Genomic DNA, 20,620 nt, shown 5'->3' on the forward strand with positions numbered 1-20,620 from the left:
GAAGCGGCTTAGTCATGCTGGCCACATGACCTGGAAGCTGTACACCGGCTCCCTAGGCCAATAAAGCAAGACGAGCGCTGCAACCCCAGAGTTGGCCACGACTGGACCTAATGGTCAGGGGTCCCTTTACTTTTACTTTCTGTTGAGAAAAGTAGTCATGTAAAAAATGCAGAGAAACCCATTGGTAGTGAGTGGCAAGGATGTAAATGTTTGATTTGTGCCTTGCCAGATGTTTCTGTTGTACTAACATGAACCTGAAGTAAACAGAAAGGACCACTTGGTGTCACTATCATTCAAGAAAACAGGAGAGATAATGTCCTTTAAAGAAATACCTATTGTGCTACTTGCTTAGCAAATCTACTCAGAATGTTATTTGAATAGTGATGTTGCATAGTTCTTTGCAATTGTCGGAGAGCTGATGCAAGAAATGATTTTGTTCAACATGCTTACCTGTTATCTGGCTCCTTTAGAACTCTCCTTAAATGTCCAGATGCCTTTTTTAAGTATGCCTATTGGTTTGGGCATGCCTTCATTTGCTTTAACCAGCAGGCCCTTATGCCATGCCACAAATTACTTTTTTGTGTTTTTTATAATATTTTTTATTTGCTTTTACAAATATAAATGTATAACAATCCAAATTACATATCCATATTTTGAGATTTCTCCAAATCTCTGGATTTCCCACCTTCACCTCCATGGGTCAGATTGTTGTTGTTGTTGTTTAGTCGTTTAGTCGTGTCCGACTCTTCGTGACCCCATGGACCAGAGCACGCCAGGCACCCCTGTCTTCGGGTCAGATTGTACACCCTCTCAACTGCATATTATTTCATAATCCATATTTTATATCTTTCCATATTGTCCATGATATTCTCTACATTACAAGTGTTATTAAAATCCTGCTAACTCTGGCTCCCTCGGCCTGTAAAGCGAGATGAGCGCTGCAACCCCAGCATCATCCACGCCTGGACTTTTGTCAGGGGTCCCTTTACCTTTAATGTTTTCATATGCTTACCGTGGTCTCCTAGATAGATTATACATTTCCCACATTCTTTGTTGAAGTTTTGTTCTTCTTGTTCCAGTCAGTTTTGCCATTTCGGCATAGTCCAACAGCTTGGTTTGCCATTTCTCTCTGGTAGGGACTTTGTCTTCTTTCCGTCTCTGGGCTAGTAGCATCTGTGGGGCTGTTGTTGCATACATGAAAAGTCTTTTCTCTTCATTTGGGATGTTGGCACCTACAATTCCTAGTAAAACAGCTTCTGGTTTGTTTTTTTTAACATTTTTTCCAATTCATTATATATCATTTCCCAAAATGCTTTTATAACCTTACATGTCCACCACATGTACGTTTACATTTCCAGCGTGTATTTGTACTTGTCTTAAACATTCTTGCTAACTTACTAAGAGTCAAATACCACCAGTACATCATTTTCATATAATTTTTTCAGTGTACAACATGCCAAGAATTTCAAATCAGTTTTCCATAACCTTTCCCAATCTGAAAGCTGAATATTATGCCCCAGATCCCTTGCCCAGTCTATCATTACAGATTTAACCTGTTCATCTTTTGTATACCATTCCAAAAGCAGTCTATACATTTTAGACAGTAATTACTTTTGAATGTCCCTCTGTTTCGAAAGCCACGAAACGTTGGTGGCAGGTGCTGTTCAAGGAACCTTGGCTCAGACCCTTCTTGGGTACATGGAACTAGTTACGAATGGGGAAAACAAACAAAAAACAACCTTTTATTTTAAATTTTAAGGGTTGATTGTCCTTTCTATTTTGTGTAGGTTTTTAGAGCAAGGAATCTGCAGGTATGGTGCACAGTGTACTTCAGCACATTCCCAGGAAGAGCTAACAGAATGGCAGAAGCGATACGCATCCCGCTTGATAAGGTTGAAACAGCAGAAGGAAAACAAGCAATGTTTAGGCAGTTACATGGAATCCCTGATCGAGAAATGGATGAACTCATTATCTCCTGAGAAAGTGGTAAGGGGGCGGGACAAAGGTTATTTTGTAAAGCGTTTATAAAACCCTCAACATAAAAACAATATAATTAAAACAAAAATACTACATAAAACCAGTAAAACAATAGTACAGGTGACAACCGTTTTGCACACGTCCAGTTGATGTGCAACTGCTGACACGTGCATCATTTCGGCCATGGAAGGGGATGGGGATAGAATGGACTTACGTGTGACCACTGACGTGCGCTATTACCCAGAATGCAACCCCCACGCAAACGGGGAGTTGCCTGTGTAAGAGTGTATGAAAAGAGTGACTCAACTCACCATGGTGGCAGATGATTTTTATCCCCAAAGTGATGGGCAAGCTTGTCACTGGCAGCTCTATCTCAATATTCTTATTTCAAATGAATAGAAGAGCCTGATTTTGGCGCTCTCTACTAGACCTGCTTGGTTAATTAATTCACTCGCACAGTACCAAGCAAAAATATGTAACTATTTTTCTGTTAATTAAAAAACAACAATACCAAGCGATCTTCAGTTCTGCAATTAAGAAGAGTTTATGGCTGCAATCCTATGCCTACTTCAAGGTAAGCTGGAGGAAGTTCCTGCTGTCTTTGTGGTTTGTTTTAAATTCATGGTGATGAGAACTGAGTTCTTCCTCGGGGTGTATGTGTGTTTAAATATAAACAAAGCAATAGGTATTGCAATTTATGACTTCAACTTTTGGTTAAAATGGTCATTCACAGGTGGGCCATTCCTTTTGTGGAATGGTCCTTAATTAAAGAGTTATTTTTCAACCCTAGTGTTGTTACCCTATGTGATGCCTTTTCCTTTCTTTAGCTTAGTGAGTGCCTAGATGGCGTGAGAGTTGAACATAGCCCTGAACTGTCAGTTACTGTCACCACCAAAAAATCACAACAGATGTGGACGTTTGCTCTGACATGTAAGGTAGGATCTTTTTTTTTTGTACTTTGAAAGTATCGCTTGCCCTTAATAAGTTTGCATTTAAAAATTTCAGCACCTTCTCTTGTTGTAATGCACACACTCACATGGAGGGGGGGGGTATGCCATGTTAATGAAGAATCTGCACATTCTGTGACTGTTGTAGTGCTAAAAGCATGTACGTAAGTATGCAGATTCCTGCCAACCCAGCAGTTCGAAAGCACGTCAAAGTGCAAGTAGATAAATAGGTACCACTCCAGCGGGAAGGTAAACGGCGTTTCGGTGTGCTGCTCTGGTTCGCCAGAAGCGGCTTAGTCATGCTGGCCACATGACCTGAAAGCTGTACGCCGGCTCCCTCGGCCAATAAAGCGAGATGAGCGCCGCAACCCCAGAGTCGGCCATGACTGGACCTAAGGGTCAGGGGTCCCTTTACTTTTACTTTAAGTATGCAAATATGCAACTATGTATATATTGGTGATAACATTATCTGTGCTGGTTGCAAAATGTGCTGATCCCACCTTTTCCTCAGCCTTAACATTTATCATTTTGTTGTTTCTGCCACTGAGTCAGATAAGGTTTGGAAAGGAAACTTAGGTTTTGTGGAGTAGTGGAACTTTGTCGATATTGTAGGAACAAAGCAGAGATGAGGGTTGAGAGCTGGTTCAATGCAGTGCCTCACATTAGCAATGAACTGAGAAGGTAGTCTTGGACAAACTTGTTTCTTAGCCTCTGTTCCACATTTCTAATATAGAGATTGTTATAATGGCCCGTGGCCTATCCCACAGGATTAGTGTTACAAGGCTTACTTGACTATTGTATGTCAAGCACTTAAGAACAGTAGAAAATGCTATACAAATGGGATGTATTATTAAAGGCAGTCGTTCTAAGCATTTATCTCCCACCCCAATTAATAAATAAAAAGTATCCAAACTTTAGTTCTTTTGGTCTTTAATTCCTGTTTTGTTTTGTTTTTTAAAAAAGAAAAGTTTGGTTTTTTTAAAATTGGCAGAAGTGAGAGCTGGTGTGGCATAATGGTTAGAGCGTTGGACCTGGGAGATCAGGGTTCAAATCCATACTCCGCCATGAAGCTCATTGGGTGCCCTTGGGCTGGTCACAATCTCTTAGCCTAACCTACTTCACAGGGCTGTTGTGAAGATGAAACGGGGAGAAGGAGAACCACGTACACCACCTTGATAATCCTTGGAAGATAGAGGTGGCATATAAGTTTGATAAATAAATAAATATTAAAAAGTGATGGCAAGGGTTTGGGACGCCACATTCTGTCCTTTGTCTTATCAAAGTTCATCCAATCTTCATACTTTAAAAAGCACAACAACACCAGTTATTTATACGCTTTTGTTGTTCTCCCATAGCCTGCAAGAATGCTGTATCGGGTGGCATTGCTTTATGATGCGCATCGTCCTCATTTCAGTATCACAGCAATATCTGCAGGAGATAGCACTACCCAGGTATCGCAAGCAGTCCCAGAAAACTGCCAGGAATGGATAGGAGGAAAGATGGCCCAGAATGGAATAGATCACTCGGTGTACAAAATCAGCATAGCCTTTAGCACAGAAATCTTTGGGACATTTCGCCAAACTGTGGTATTTGATTTTGGAACCGAACCAGTTTTGATGCAACGAGTGATGATTGATGCTGCTTCAACAGAAGGTATTGTTTGCATGGTTTTGTTAACAAACTCATTTGTTGGAAAATTTGCTACATATTTTTTGTTGTTGTAAATTGCCTGGATGATATATGTGGCTGTAGTATTGTTACACGCACATTCCTAACTCTGAAAAGTCTCAGAACTTTCCTTCTCCAGATATGTAGCTCTCTCTTTTATCCAAAGCTGTGATCTTGTTGTAATCTTCTCTTTCAGATGCCTGTTATATTTTACCATATCATTAGGGCAGAGAAATAAAAAACATTTTCCTTTTAGCTGTCTCTAATGTGTAGAGAACTATATAGTGGGATTGAAATAATGATCTTTAGGTTATTTGTTTAAGCCATTAAAAGTGTGTGTGTGTCTCGTCAAAATAGCACTAAAAACAGAGTACAAAGCACAGAAAAAAATGAGAACTTATTGAACTAAAACTTAAAAATAATCCAAAAGCCATAGCCAGATAAACTAAGCAGCAGTAGCTAAAAACACTGAGCACTATACAGTGAGCTAGAGGGAAATGCCCTTTAAGAATACTAAACCTTTTATCAGCTGCCTAAATGATAGTAAGGAACTCAGTGGGGCTCTTAAGTTGGCAAGCAGAGGTTCGCATTGTAAGAAAGAGCCAGGCAAATCTCTTGAGGAAACACTTTCAGGCAGATGTGGCCTTCAGCCATGTCAGAGAAAAAACAACCACAGGGCAAAACAGCACAGGCCAACTTTATTGTAAAGTCGCAATAAATACCCCCAAATTAATTATAAAATGAAACCACATCATATAACCATCAGCAGTCAGTAACATCAGTGTTAGTAACTGGTCAGAGCTGAATACCTGGCAGAGTACAACAAAGTATTTAGCAGTTTTCCTGAACGTCCATAGGGGTTATGCATAGCAGACTTCTTTGGAGATAAGAGTTCCACAAGTGTGCTGTCATCATGGAAAAGGGCCTGGTATGTGGGCCAAAGTACATGTTACAGTGGAGCCTCATGTAATGTTAGCCTAACAGCTGCTAACCCACTGTAAAATGTATTTAGAAAGCATTTTTTTAAAGTAGAGAAGAGGTGTGTTTAAATTTGTATCCATCTGCTGCATTTACCCTGAAAGTCCCCCAACCCTTTGGTTTTTCATACCTGTCTGCGTGATTAACATGGGCCTGAGATGCAGGTAAAAGTGGCAGGATGGAGGAAAGCTTCGATGGGGAGCAGAAAGGCTGTGACCCCTCACTATTTCTCCATGTCAAATCACTTTTCCTCAAGTACTACTATGACTTCTTCCTCTTCCTCCTTCATCATTCCACCTCCATCATCATTATCAACTCTTGGCTGTTTAAAATAAAAATTGTAATAGTAAAATGATCACTGGGCTATCATAAAAAATGCCTGCACATTAGTTTGACCCTCCTTCTTCATCAGTCTGGTAGAAGTTAAGGAAGGCACATACAATAAGGCCTTTCTGGATTAAGCCATGGAGTGAGACAGTTTAGACAAGAACCTGCATTTTCTGGTACGTAGATGCAAAGCAATTTGAGCTTTATGCTACTTAAAGGTCTTGAACCTTTAAGAAAATGGTTGGACTGCTGCAGTATCTTTCTTGGACTGCTAGGAAAAAAATGTAGCTAGTAAAGTTTTTTTGACAGAAATCTATATAACATTGGTGATCTTTCAAAGCATATTTCAATCATAGATGTCCTTTGACTTCAGTGACATTTGACTTGTGCCTTGAACACACTTATCTTGCTACATGTTTAGAAAGGGATTAAAAGTATAAGGATGTTTAAAAACCCAAAGGTTTATCCATGTAACCCAAAAAGTATTGATTATTTTGAAAAGTGTGTTGGCAAGTAGCATCTTTTGCTGGTGAAATGGAGGCAATGGACAAAACAGAAGGCTCAGATCTCAGCTAGTCACTAATTGTGCAAAACTAATGCAAAAAATAGAGAAGTCATTATTAGTTTCTCATGCCACATTACGGTTGAACTGCATGTTGCCATGACTATAGCGTTCTTCATATACTATGGGTCTGTGTGCACCTTGGTTGCAAATGGCAAAGCAAGGTTTCATATTCTTCCTTAGAAAGGATGTCAACAATTTTTCATGTGTATAGGAAAAACGAAAAAGTGAGTGGGGACTGAATTTGTTTGATTTATGAGGAAAGATGAAAAGAAGTATCTGTCTGCTGCTTAGTAAAAAAAACTACCAGTAAAGGTGGGGGAGTATGTTATTGACAGAGATCTAAAAAAACAAATACCAGGCAAGAGATGCAGGCAGATTTTTTTTTTATCTAGTGTGAACAGTGATAAAGATCTAGCAAAAGAAAGACTAAGAGGATCAAGTGCTAGGATCATTGTGCCAGTGTAGTTCTCTGGGTCAAGGTGCAGTACTGCTGCAACAATTCCAGATAGTGGTGTGCTGTACAAGGTCTTGCATGAATCATGTGTGGACAAAGGAATTGCATGGCAAGGGCAGAATGGAGCAATGACAACGCTAGTTGCAGTTCTTTTCATGTTAACTGGATTAGGCACATTCTTCTCCTTTTTTTGCGTACATACACTTAGCATTTACTAACTCAAATCTATGTTAATATCATAGCTTAATGTCTAGAGTCCCAGCCTTTCTCAACCTGTGGGTCCCCAGATGTTGTTGAACTACAACCCCCATCACCCCTAGTTAGCCATTTTTGTTTGTGACATTTGAAAACAACCAAGTATTTGAAATCAATCAGTTTTAATCATGAATGTTCGGTAGTGTGTTACACTGCAATTCTAACTCAACCAGAGTAAGCCCCAGTGAATTTGGTAGGACTTCGGAGTAGACATTGTTAGGATTGCACTGCTAGCCTTCTTTGCTTGAGAACATTTTCTTCTCCTTATAAATTTCTTTATAGGTAACCATATTGCCTTTCTTAGAGCTCCAGCAGCTCAATTCTTAGAGGATCATGCTGATCCCAGATATATTTAAATAACGAGTGTTTATGTTACAGGTTGGCTCAGAGATTTCTAACCTTCTTTCTCTGATGCGTATTTCAAAGACGTTAGGATGCTGCAGCAAATGTTTTCCAGATATGGGAGCTGTTTGCTTGGAACTCATATTAAATTGTTATCCTGCCTTTTTTACCTTTACTGTATATGTCTAGCTTCCTGTCCATATCATACCATCTTAATTATTTTTCCCATCTCTTTGCTGCTCCAAAATATGGTAGTGTCGCCGCCTAGATAAGACCAAGATATTATGTAGAAAATCCCAGAGCAAAACTCATTTTCTTAAGTTGGAGACAGATAACTGAAGAATATGTTCTTTGCATGTTGTGGATGAATGAGATCATCACTTCTTTACTGTATGTTGAATCCAGGCAACAGGAATATTTAAGTCTCCACCTCCCAAGTAGTTTGCTTAGTTGTAAATTCCAATTTGAGTTATTTGAGTTGAGTTGAAACATAAAGGGGAGGAGAAATGAACCATCAATCCTTGTTTTACAGACCTAGTCTGGTATGTTTTTCAGGATAACTTGTTAATTTTACATTCTTCAAGAGCTTCAGAGCTGGCTAGTTTCATAGTGGAAATCGTTTCCTGCAGAATGCTGAAGGAAAATAAAAGCTGCACACAATGTTGATTGTATGCTTGATTTTGTTTCAGTTTTTGAATATTGTTCTCTTTCCTCTCTGTTTAGAGCACAATGTTTTGTTCTTGATTCCTTAATTTTTGTCATCTTATTCATGGCTTATGTACCATGAATTGTGTGGCATGTCAAACTACCCTTGACCTGCACTGAGGCATGGCCTTTAAAATCATTGTGATGAGCAGCACTAATTATTCAGCTAAGTGAAACCTTTGTGTATTCTGAATCTGGGTTGGCTAGAGCTGCAGGTGTTTTCTTGCTCATCCTGTTCTTTATTTATGTACAATAGATTTAAATCTCCAGCATCGCTGGAGCAAAGATGTGAAGCAAATGCCATAGTTCATGAATTGCTCTTTCTAGATTATCTGAATACTTACAGCCCAAAGCAGGAAGACTGAATACACTGTATAGTTGTTGCAATGCAAATAACTATTCAGTGTGAATTAAATTGTTTTCAGAGTGAATCACTGTGGTCTTTTAGGAACTGTTATTTGATCTTCATGTAAAAAGGTGCCTAACCACAGCCATCATGCCAGTAAACTGTGTATGTTTGCCTTTACTGTCTTTAAACAAACAAACAAAACAAAATCTTCAAACACAAAATGTAACCCACAATTTCCCCCAAGGTTGAATCAATTTATCTTCTAAAAGTTCCCTGTCCATCTTAATTTCAGCTGGCAAGAATTCTCAATACTAGTTAATTTTAAAACAGATCAAGGAGCAACAACTACAGCACAAAAGCATAGGAATATATAAAAAGCCCACAAAATAGGCATATTGCAGTCTTCCTTGCCTGTGACAATGGAGTGGGATCTACTTTTTTCTTAAGGAAGGGGTAAGAGATTAACAAAGCAGAAATGGGTACATACATACAGCTTACAGACCTAAATTTTCTGCTACTCCTCTGGTGCTGGCTGAACTTTTTTGAATATCTTTACTTTTGAAAGCTCATTTTAAAGAATGTATCTTCTATATTAATCGTATTCTCCTTTAATAAACAAAGAGCATCCACTACCATGTCTAAGATGCAAATGATGTTACCAGTGGGTACGAGCTGTGAAATTTTCTTGAAGGGACAAATCATGTCACTTAGGCATCTAGCAGAAATCATGTATGTTGTCTCTCCCATCTTACATGTGTATGTTTTTGTGACATATTCATGAGGTGTCACAAACTTCATAATAGTACCCATTTACCTATTTATGTGAGACAAAAGTATCCAGTTATTATCTTTCTCAATTTATCCCTCTGCATCTAGATCTTGAATACCGGATGAATGCACGACAACAATTACTAACTACAGCCAAACGTTGGGATTCCACTTCTAAGACTATTGTAGAATTTGAGCCAAATGATACTACTGAATTGGATAAGAGCCTTCTGATTAGATACCAAATTCCTCTGTCTGCTGACCAGTTATTTACACAGTCTGTCTTGGATAAATCATTGACCAAGAGTAACTATCAGTCACGATTGCATGATCTCCTTTATATTGAAGAAATAGCACAATATAAAGAAGTCAGCAAGTAAGTAATGTTTCTACTAAAACTTGTCAATTGATCAATACTGCTACTTTATTTGACATTACAGATCATTGCTTTCTTACTCCTTCTAACTATTGAGTATTGGAGCTTGGGGAAATTTTCCCATAGTCAAGAAAATTGCATTTTATTATACAGCTATTGGCTGTATAATGACTTCATATGAAAAAATATGTTTAAGATGTTGTTTGGAGGTAGGTTATCCTCATTGAGTAAACTTTTCCCACACCTGCTACATGACTCCAAATATCTGAGCAGTGCATTGAGCTTTCTGGAAGATCAAATGGTGCCATTAAATATATATATATCATTATCTTATGAAATAAAGGTAAATGGCAAAGGACACCTAGAGAGTTAAGTCCAGTCTATGGGGTGCGGTGCTCATCTCGCTTCAGGCCGAAGGAGCCGGCATTTGTCCACAGACAGCTTTCTGGGTCATGGGGCCAGCATGACTAAACAGTTTCTGGTGCAATGGAACACCGTGACAGAAACCAGAGTGCACAGAAACACCATTTACCTTCCCACTGCAGCCATACCTATTTATCTACTTGCACTGGTATGCTTTCGAGCTGCTAGGTTGGCAGAAGCTGGGACAAAGCAAGAGGAGCTCACCCCGTCGTGCAGATTTGAACTGCCTACCTTCCGATCGGCAAGCCCGAAAGGCTCAGTGGTTTAGACCACAGCGCCACCTGTGTCCCTATATCTTATCAAATACGACACATTAACATGGCATTTTCTTTGATTTCTTTTACATGGAAAAATGGGATTCAGAACTGCAGTCACACTTCTGTCTCTCTGCGTGTATTATAATGCACTGGACTTGCTTAGGGAACATTTTGATTAGCCTGTTCAGTCAGAATGACATACTTCCAAAGATCATTCATGAATGGGAATCTTCACATGAAGTCAATCTGGTTAATCAGTCATTTAGTATGTGGTCCAGGACGACGAGTTCTCATTCATTCTGCATTTTACTGGCTACTGGTACTATTTATGTTCCAATGCCTAAATACAATTAAGTTGTGGGGGAAAATTCCAGTATTATTGCATAGAGCATTATGTTAGAACGATAACCTATCCAAATAAATGGAGAAAGTTTTTTTACCGTCTCTCTAGCCCCATGATTAAAAATGTAACCACTGCATTCTCTCAGATGTGATGTGCCGGAGCATTTCCCTAATTTGCTTCACTGACTCAGTTACTGACTTGTGCTCACTGTACATTTTTTCTATCATCTAGAAAAACATTTTATCACAGTTCACACAAGAAGCAAGCCAAATATTTTAAGGAACACAGAGGCCATTTCTTCGTCTCACTATCTGCGGATTATATCTCAGTAAAGAATAAATTATATTGAGCTTAAATTTATAGGATGAAGGCCTCAGAATTAATTGTTGTGTTTTTTTGTTAATGTGATTTTATGAGCAGGCATGAAAGTGTGCCAGTTAGGATTGCATTTCTGAGTAGTTGAGCAACAGACCCTTAAGTGTTAGAGTGAAAGCAGCTACTCTAAAATTCAACCAAACGATTCAAAATATGAGTAATACAGAACATAGAGGATTTCTGATCAAATATTTGGGAGAGAAGCTAAGGTTTGCATCCAGTGAAGCAGTCCCATTTGCTCAAGGACTTCTGCTTATGCAACAGAACTTACTCCTTGCACCCTCCCAATCTGTTCTGGGTTTCACCCCAACTTCGGAGAATTTTTTTTCAGGAGGGTTCACAGAAAGAGGAGAGGGAGAAGAAGCTCTGTTGCCCAGAACTTCTGTCACACAGATGCTCTTGTGTGAATGGTATGACTGTTGGATACAGTCCTCAACTGGCTTAATCTAAGACATATTTATGCAGTATAGTTGGAGCCACTGATGGATACAGTATTGGAATTATTGTAAACTAATTGTGCATTTTGTTTAATAAGGTGGTGCCATTTAGTTTCAGCGCCAGTGTGCTCAGTTTCCAGTATTCACTCCCTTGTTTCCCTTCCCCAGTTGATCACTGTATTTAAAAATTATCTACGAAGAGGGAGCACCCGCAGTTCTGAAAATGCCAAAATTATATGTTTATAGCTTATATAGCATGTTTCATTCACTCAGGCAGACAAATCTGAGGGCTTTAAAAACAATGTACCCTCTGCTACTTTCCTGTTCTTATTTCTAGCATTCCTGAGTTGTATTGTACAGCGGAACCTCAGTTTTCGAATGTAATCTGTTCCAGAAGACCGTTCGACTTCTGAAACTTCTGAAAACCGAAAACTGAAAGTGGAAGCCTCAATTCAATAGGGAAACTCAAAATGAAAGCTGCGTAGCATGTTCGGCTTCCAAAAATCATTCGAAAACCTAAGCAGTTACTTCTGGGATTTCAGCATTCGGGTTCCAAAACGTTCGTTAAGGGAGACGTTCGAGAACCGAGGTTCCACTGTATTCTAAAGGAAAGCTTAGAGGTACATATTTGTACCTATAAGTTTTCTCCATGGGTTAATTTGGGTGGGGCTTTGTCTGCCATCCAGTGTCTGCTGCTTCTGTCCATCCCTAAACACACTTTACTCTGCCTAATATTAAGACTGGCCAGCAACTGTTAGATTCATCTGCCAGCCTGGTTGGCTTTTGTACCTCGGTTCTCAAACTTAATCTGTTTGCGCAAGTCTGTTCCAAAACCAAAGCGTTCCAAAACCAAGGCGCACTTTCCCATAGAAAGTAATGCAAAATGGATTAATCTGTGCCAGACTTTTAAAAACAACCCATAAAACAGCAATTTCATGTGAATTTTACTGTCTAATGAGACCATTGGTCCATAAAATGAAAGCAATAAACAATGTACTGCAGTCACACAGTCAATCAGTAGCTGAACTGGGTTCCACACAGTCACAAAAACAAAAAAAGTCACAAAAACGCAAAATAAATAGCAAAAACAGACAGACCTCAGCGTAACACTCAAAACGGAAGTGTGGCACTCAAATTGGAAGCATAACCCTCAAAACAGAGCACGTTCGGCTTCTGAAAAAAGTTCACAAACCGGAACACTTACTTCCGGGTTTGCAGTGTTTGGGTTTCAAGTTGTTTGAGTACCAAGGCATTTGAGAACCAAGGGACCACTGTACATGGAATGAGGGAGGCATCATTTTGTTGCACACCTCATGCATTGGAGCATCTTGGTGGGATAGCCCTTCTGGGATATATATGCTTTCAATCAGGAAAATAGCCTATAGGAAAGAGTTGCAGGGGGCTGTTGCCTGTCATCCCTCAGTGTCACAGCCCCTGTCGACATTCCACACCCATTTAACATCTTTTAAAACTTCTTTGAGATCCTGAACATGGACCTTCCACTTCAGCCCTGGTTTGGCCTTCAGTTTTCATTTTGTTTTCTCTGCTGGGTACCATTTCACCCTCAGAACTAACTGTACGCTTTCTGGTTTAGGTTCAACATAAAAGTGCAATTGCAGATTGTAGAAAACTTCATGCTCACCGGTGTTTCTGGAGGTGCAAAGTATGCCCAAAATGGACAGCTTTTTGGACGATTTAAACTCACTGAAACACTTTCTGAAGACACTTTGGCAGGACGACTGGTGATGACCAAAGTCAATGCTGTTTATTTATTGCCAGTCACTAAAGAGAAGTCAATACTGACCCAAGGAACCAAAGAAAAGGTGTATGAAGCAGCTATTGAAGAAAAAACAAAGGAGTATATATTTTTGAGAATATCCAGGGAATGCTGTGAAGAACTTAATCTTCGAGCAGATTGTGAAATGCAGGTATGTGTGATGGGAAATTTCTGATGTATTCTTTCAGCTGCATTTGCCTTTCATAACTGTAGGTATCTCAGCAACCTCAGCCATGACATACCTGACTCTCATACTAATTTATAAGCGTAACTGAGGAGCAAGTCAATGCCTCGTCTAATTTTGCACCAGGAGTTTGTGACACAACAAAGGAATTACATTGTTATGGTCACTTGCCATAGGGCTTATTCTATGCACTGGGGGCAGAAATGTGTAGGATCCTACTCTATGATTCTTCTACTGGTGCAATTAAGCATTACAGAATGGGGTACAGGATCCATTTTCCTTGACTACACTTGGTGCAGTTCAGTGTAAACAGGAAGGGCACCTGTGAAAGCCACGCCTGCAGTTTCTGTGGCCAGGAATAGAGAGCAAGGCAGAACTGCCAACATGATAGCCACGAGGGCTTGGAACACCTCTCTTCCAACTTTAGCTGAAAACACCTGGTTGTGGGCCCATCTAGAAAACTGTATTATGCCTAGCCGGGGATTTTGCAACAACACTTCTGATGCCAGCCATTACGAACAGTGTTTCATCTTCTGCAGTTCATTGGGATAGGACTGGCAGAATTTTGAAATTATCTTATTATACTGGGAATAATATAAAAAATTCATTTAGTATTTATGCCTGATTTTCTAAATTGAACACAGTGCAGTGTTTTTTTTTTAAAAAGGTCTAAATTGTGCATTTTATTTAGTTTTAATTCTAAATGAATCTAAATTTCTTACTCTAAAATTGATGTGTTGGGCGCTTCTGTTTCCTCAAGGTTTCAGCATCAGTATTTGCCAACAAAGGCAGAGGTTTTTTGTTTTTGTTTTATTCCCTTTGAATTCTTAATGCTCATAGAAGAATGCTTATGGACTGTGGAGCCACCGGCTACGTTGTTTGTAGATATACATCTGTGAAGTAGCATGTATTCTGGGCTCTTTTTAAAGCCAAACTCTTTCTGTTTCCCTCTTTCCTTTTTATTTCCCAAATCACTAAACATGCTGTCTGTTCCTGTGGCTGTGACCTATCCTCACCAACTCTTTTTGACCCCCACAAATCTGGCTTCAGTCATCTCCACTGATTGAAACTGCTCTAACCAATGTGTCTAACAGCCTCTTCTATGCTAAGGGTGAGTTCACTGGAGGGCATTTATCACAACCTAACTTAAGGGAGCATTCACCATTATCCTCCTAATTATTGCATCCTAACTTCCACCCCACCTCAGAAGGTGGACATTATTGTGCAATGATGATGGATGGTGGTGTGACCAACTTTGCTCATGACAAAAATAGAGAGCATAGTCCAATAGACTCCAGTCACCTGTTGCCAGTGGTGCGGTTCCTTTGCGAAATAGCTTCCCTTGTCACAGCTGCAGGACGTGTCACTCACACTGAAGAATTGTGGACACACACTTTGCCTGTGGTTATCTCACGCTCACATCTCAAAATAATCACTACTTTTCTATCCTAAATGTTTGATCTTTATCACACCCGTGTCTTTCAACTTTGCTTCTAACGGGGCCATTTTTATGCTCATCATATAAATGACATAAAATTGAGACTCTGCAATTTAGTTGGAGCCCCTGGTGCTTTATAGCATAGCCCCTGGTTCTAAGCAGTTTTGACTTTCACTGGCCCACAAACTCCTTTTATGAGATCATAAATTGAGACTTTAAAAAAATAAATAAAGTGAAGATTCATCTTGGGGGGCATCTGTAGAGACACCACACTAAACTGATTGAAGACGTCCCCTCAAAACATGTTCTTTGAGATTCTTTCCCTGTGCAACATCTTCATAAACCACCAGTTACTTATTCCATGTGAGCTTGTGCTGTATATTTGGAAACTTCGGTTAATTCAACATCAGAACATTAACTTAATTTTGAGAGTGAGATGAAAGGAACATGCTCTGGTCCAAGAACAACTATACTGGCTCCCAATCTGTTTCTGAGCAAAACTTAGAGCGTTGGTTTTGATTTTTAAAACCCTAAATGGACTTGGTGCAAATTAAACAAGACAATGCCTTTTACACTCATCTTGTCTGTACCTCTATGATCAGTAGAAGATGTCTTGCTCCATCCATTGAATTAATGGAAATGAGAAGCAGATATATCACCTCTCTTTATAACTTCTTCCGTTTATGTTCTTTCCCCCATCCCTTCTCTGTCCTCAACTTTCAGAAGTTAGTGAAGATCCTAAACTTGGGAAAGTAGGGTAGATGATTTTTTAAACTGTCTGCTCTGTGGCTTTCACTGCTTTATCATTCTGACGACTGTTTAAAACTAATTGGTATATCCTATTTATTTATCTGCTTGTTTTCAAACTTTTTGTAAAACCATGCCAGGATTCTTTGCTGGGTATGTGCTAGAAAACAAAATTGATTAAATAAATAAGTAGGTGATGTATAAAAAATATCAATAAAGTTGCTTCCTTAGGGACTGCGGTCCGTGATACGTGTTTCAGTATAAACTATTTACTAATGCTTCATGTATTAACCAGTTCACTCAATTGGGATAGCATAGTTCTTCTAAAACAAAAACTGTTTGTTTAGATGGTAATGATAAACTAGAGAATGCATAGAAGATAGAAATGCAGTCTGTGTAAAACAGGAGTGGTTAAGTGTCCCCCTCAAGATGGTGCTGAATGATGGTGCTCTAGATGGTGCTGAATGACAACTCCCATCACCCTCAGCGAGCAAGGCCAGTGGTAAGGGTGTATGTGACTTATGTGGACCTCCAGATGTTGCTGAATGACACTATTCACCTTTGGTGTAAAATTAGATTTGACAATTTGAGACCCTATCTGCCTGCGGACTGCCTCGCCAGAGTGGTGCATGCTCTGGTTATCTCCCACTTGGACTACTGCAATGCGCTCTACATGGGGCTACCTTTGAAGGTGACCCGGAAACTACAACTAATCCAGAACACGACAGCCAGACTGGTGACTGGGAGCGGTCGGACTTGAAAGACCTACATAGGCTCCCAGTACGGTTCCGAGCACAATTCAAAGTGTTGGTGCTGACCTTTAAAGCCCTAAACGGCCTCGGTCCAGTATATCTGAAGGAGCGTCTCCACCCCCATCGTTTTACCCGGACACTGAGGTCCAGCACCGAGGGCCTTCTGGCGGTTCCCTCACTGCGAGAAGCCAAGTTACAGGGAACCAGGCAGAGGGCCTTCTCGGTAGTGGCGCCCTCCCTGTGGAACGCCCTCCCACCAGATGTCAAAGAGAACAACAACTACCAGACTTTTAGAAGACATCTGCAGGCAGCCCTGTTTAGGGAAGCTTTTAATGTTTGATGTATTACAGTATTTTAATATTTTTTTGAAAGCCTCCCAGAGTGGCTGGGGAAGCCCAGCCAGATGGGCGGGGTATAAATAATAAATTATTATTATTATTATTATTATTATTATTATTATTAATATTATTTAACCTATCTTTCATAGAACTGCAGAGTGCTGATACTAGCTGCAGATAAGCACTGGGAATATGATAAACGTTCAGCTCTCTGTACATTTTAGTGTCAGTCTGGCATTGGTTGAAGTCAAAACCTTGTGCTATTTTCTGTTTTCCTGGCAAGGATAGTTCCATTTGATGCCTTTAATTTAATACATCCTGTGGTTAACCATTAAAGAATTAGTCTCAGTCAACTGAATTAAATGCTTTCTTCATCATATAGCTTCTGTAGGTGTAAAGTGGCTGACGTTGGCTGTCTAGTAGAAATAATTTCAAATGAAGGCCACAAGTGCAGGTGGAAATAAATTCATTCTCACTAATAGATATCACCAATGTCACGTTCCAATCAGTCTGCCGAAAAATTATGCAAGAATCATAATGTTTTCATTTAAGGTGCATAATTAGCCTAAATGCTGATTATGCCACTGGGCACTTGGGTTGTGTTTATTTTCTAAAAACAATAATCAAGACCACTAATTGACTATATCAGGAAATGCTACTGGAATACAAAATTAGATGGGCCATTTATCCTGTCAAGTCAGTTTTCTCTTACAAGTTATTGTGAAGCTTAACTTCTTCATAGCTTTCTTCCATTTTATTAGACACCAACATATTTCAGTGAGCATTATGTTTTACAGTAGGGATGGGCAACTGGAGGGGGGCAAATATGGTTTCTTACATATATTTCCTTTGGTCCTCATTGTGTGGACCTTCCCATACAAGTCTTATTGGTTCTATGTTAAGAAGTTGTGTCAACTTTGTATTTATTTAGAGGCAGGCAGGACTTTGCAAAGCCAGTGGGAGAAAGTGAAAAAAGAATTAAATAAATACCGTATTTTTCGCCCTATAGGACGCACTTTTCCCCCTCCAAAAATGAAGGGGAAATGTGTGTGCGTCCTATGGGGCGAATACAGGCTTTTGCTGAAGCCTGGAGAGCGAGAGGGGTTGGTGTGCACCAACCCCTCTTGCTCTCCAGGCTTCAGGAAGCTCTGCGCAACCCTCGGGAGCCCGGCGCAGCTTTGCGCCGCGCTCCCGAAGGTTGCGTAGAGCTGCCTGCGCTCCCTGGCGTGCTCTGGGACCCGTTCTGGGGGATGGGGTCGGGGGAAGCTCGGGCTTCCCTCGCCCCAGCCCCGCGCCTGTGGGGGGGATAATTTTTTTCCTCCCCCCCAAAAAAAATCTAGATGCGTCCTACGGGGCGAAAAATACGGTATAAAGGTTTTTTGTTTTTTGTTTAAATTGCAGCCATACCCTTTTTATGGTGTCAAATTGTACTTGTCTGCAGGTGTAGTTAACCAAGGAAAGACCTTTATTCTTTCTTTTTTAATGTTAGGATAATAGTTTTGGGAAAAAAGGGTTTCTTTTCTAACAAAGCCAAGGCTTTTATCCGCACACTCTATTACTCTGACTATATTTCTTGGGAATTGTGGTGCATAGCATGTTCTTTTTATTTTTGCTAAGTACATTGTGTGGTTTGACAACCTCACACACTGCCTTTTCATTATTCCTTTTCACAGTCTGCTTTGGTATTGTGTGGTAGTTTTTAATGTTTGGTTTAGTGCATTTATCAAATATTTGAGCCTTACTAACGGTTAACAACAATTCTTGATTTCTTTTGGGTTAATAAAATAGAGTTTTATCTTTCTTGGTCCCTTAACATATTTTATGTTTCAACTTTAATCAATAGATTAACTATTGTCATTCTAATAGTTATGGGGGATACTTCCGTGGTTAACAAGAAGACATTGATGAATGCTGTAATTCAGTAAGTCTGTAATTCAGACTTAGAAGAGATATCCCACAAATAAACAACAAACTATATGTGGGCATGCTTCTTTGGTTCGCAATCTCCTTGAGCACTGATTCTTAAATACAGGATCAGTGAAGGAAAACTATGCCAACCTGATCCAGATGAGAAACGGTGTGAGAAGGGACAAAAATAAATTGGATTTAGCTTAATGGTTCTCAAACTCTCCCTGCCCCTATGGACCACCTGAAAAATGCAGGCCAGTTTTCATTCAATGCTGGAGTTGTATAACCAGTATTGTATTATGAAAATTGCTGCCCAGGACCCTGTTAACCTTTTTCATAAAGTTGGTCCTCATCAAAGAGTTTCCGTCTCTGTCTTTTCTTTTCTTTTTGGGGGGGGGGGGAAGGCAGAGTAGAGATAATATTGGGAACCACTTGCATGGTACCTTACTAGTTTGAGAACTGCTTCTAAGTCATGTGTTATCATCTCTTACTGCTGTTTATAAATTACCACTGTGTTTATTTTATTTATTTGCGTTAAATTGTCAGACTTGTACCTCTTGTATTTCATGACCATTTGGCCTCCACTATTTGCATTTTTTCCCTTTATACTTTCTCTCTTATCTCCTCTAATCTGTTTGCCTGCAGAGGAAAATACTGATAAAGTTAACCTGTACCACAATAAATCTGCTAGCCTTTAAGATGTCACAAGCCTCTTGTTTCATGTTGCAACTGTAATGACATCCCTCTGGAAGTCGCCTAATACACTATCTCAAACATGGGCTAGAGTTTTCACTGTTATTTTTTTGACAATTTGAGTATGGTTGCTGTATATTGAAGTATTGGGTATAGCAATTAATAAGAAATCTGTAATTAAAGAGATTTTAGATTGTAGTGTTTGCATAAGAATCAACCTTTCTTTCAGCACTTTGATTTGGAAGATTTTTTTTTGTTTTTGGTCATAAGCACAAATGTTAAATTAAAGCTGTGCACATTTCTAGCTTTCATGACTAACTCCCTGCCCAAGGCTTTGAGCTGCATTAATCCATTTTTTTCAATGAAAATGTCTGTCATTATTTGCTTAGTTAGTAAGACAATTGTTTGAACTAATTTTATTGTTCATTTTCAGACATAGGTTCTGGTTAAGATGCTGTGTTCTGTGCTGAAACATTGCTGAAGTCTAGTAATATTTTGGGGGGGTTTGTTATTTGCTATGAGTATACAGTAATTGAGAAGAAAATAAATTTTAGCTAGTGCTCAGCCAGAAATCACTTCTGTGGTGTTGAACGTGAATGGTTAATTCACTCTGTTCCCAACCTTTCCATAGCATTTCCGCAGCTTATTGCTGACTTATCCTCCTTGGAGGGTTAGTTGTGTATATGATGGCTTATGTTGCAGTTTTGCTATCAGTGGACCATGCTGTATTATGTGTCATGTTCTTTGTATTTTTAAAAGGATATTCTGACTCTGTCAGTAGTCAGTACAGTGGTACCTCGGGTTACAGACGCTTCAGGTTACAGACTCCGCTAACCCAGAAATATTACCTCAGGTTAAGAACTTTGCTTCAGGATGAGAACAGAAATTGTGCTCTGGCGGCGTGGCGGCAGCAGGAGGCCCCATTAGCTAAAGTGGTGCTTCAGGTTAAGACCAGTTTCAGATTAAGAACGGACCTCCGGAACGAATTAAGTACTTAACCCGAGGTACCACTGTATATGTTTTTGTAGACCCAGGGGTGGACATTGCTCAAAGGTAATCCATCAGGGATGGGGCCAGAGACAAAGGTCGGTGAGGCCACCCCTTTTCTTTCTCACTTTCTGCCACTCTTTTCTTTTCCACCCCCATTTCTCCATTTCTCCACTCCTTGCCTTGCCACCTGCCAAAATTTGACTGACGACCTTTGCTACTGACCTTTGCTATAGTTCTTCTATGAGAA

The 20,620-nt window shown here is 39.7% G+C and overlaps 1 protein-coding gene across 4 annotated transcripts in view; it reads left to right on the forward strand.

Moving 5' to 3' along the window:
* The window catches only part of HELZ (helicase with zinc finger), a 115,343-nt gene that overhangs the window by 38,085 nt on the left and 56,638 nt on the right, over nucleotides 1-20,620 (forward strand). For all 4 annotated transcript variants that reach the window (XM_080994337.1, XM_080994339.1, XM_080994338.1 and 1 more), the window contains 5 exons: nucleotides 1,788-1,986; nucleotides 2,805-2,912; nucleotides 4,280-4,577; nucleotides 9,444-9,711; nucleotides 13,141-13,474. In XM_080994337.1, the coding sequence (XP_080850463.1) occupies nucleotides 1,788-1,986; nucleotides 2,805-2,912; nucleotides 4,280-4,577; nucleotides 9,444-9,711; nucleotides 13,141-13,474 (1,207 nt within the window). The remainder of the gene's footprint in view (nucleotides 1-1,787; nucleotides 1,987-2,804; nucleotides 2,913-4,279; nucleotides 4,578-9,443; nucleotides 9,712-13,140; nucleotides 13,475-20,620) is intronic.

This window comes from Podarcis pityusensis (genome assembly GCF_964106645.2).
Source record: "Podarcis pityusensis genome assembly, chromosome: 2".
NCBI lineage: Eukaryota > Metazoa > Chordata > Lepidosauria > Squamata > Lacertidae > Podarcis > Podarcis pityusensis.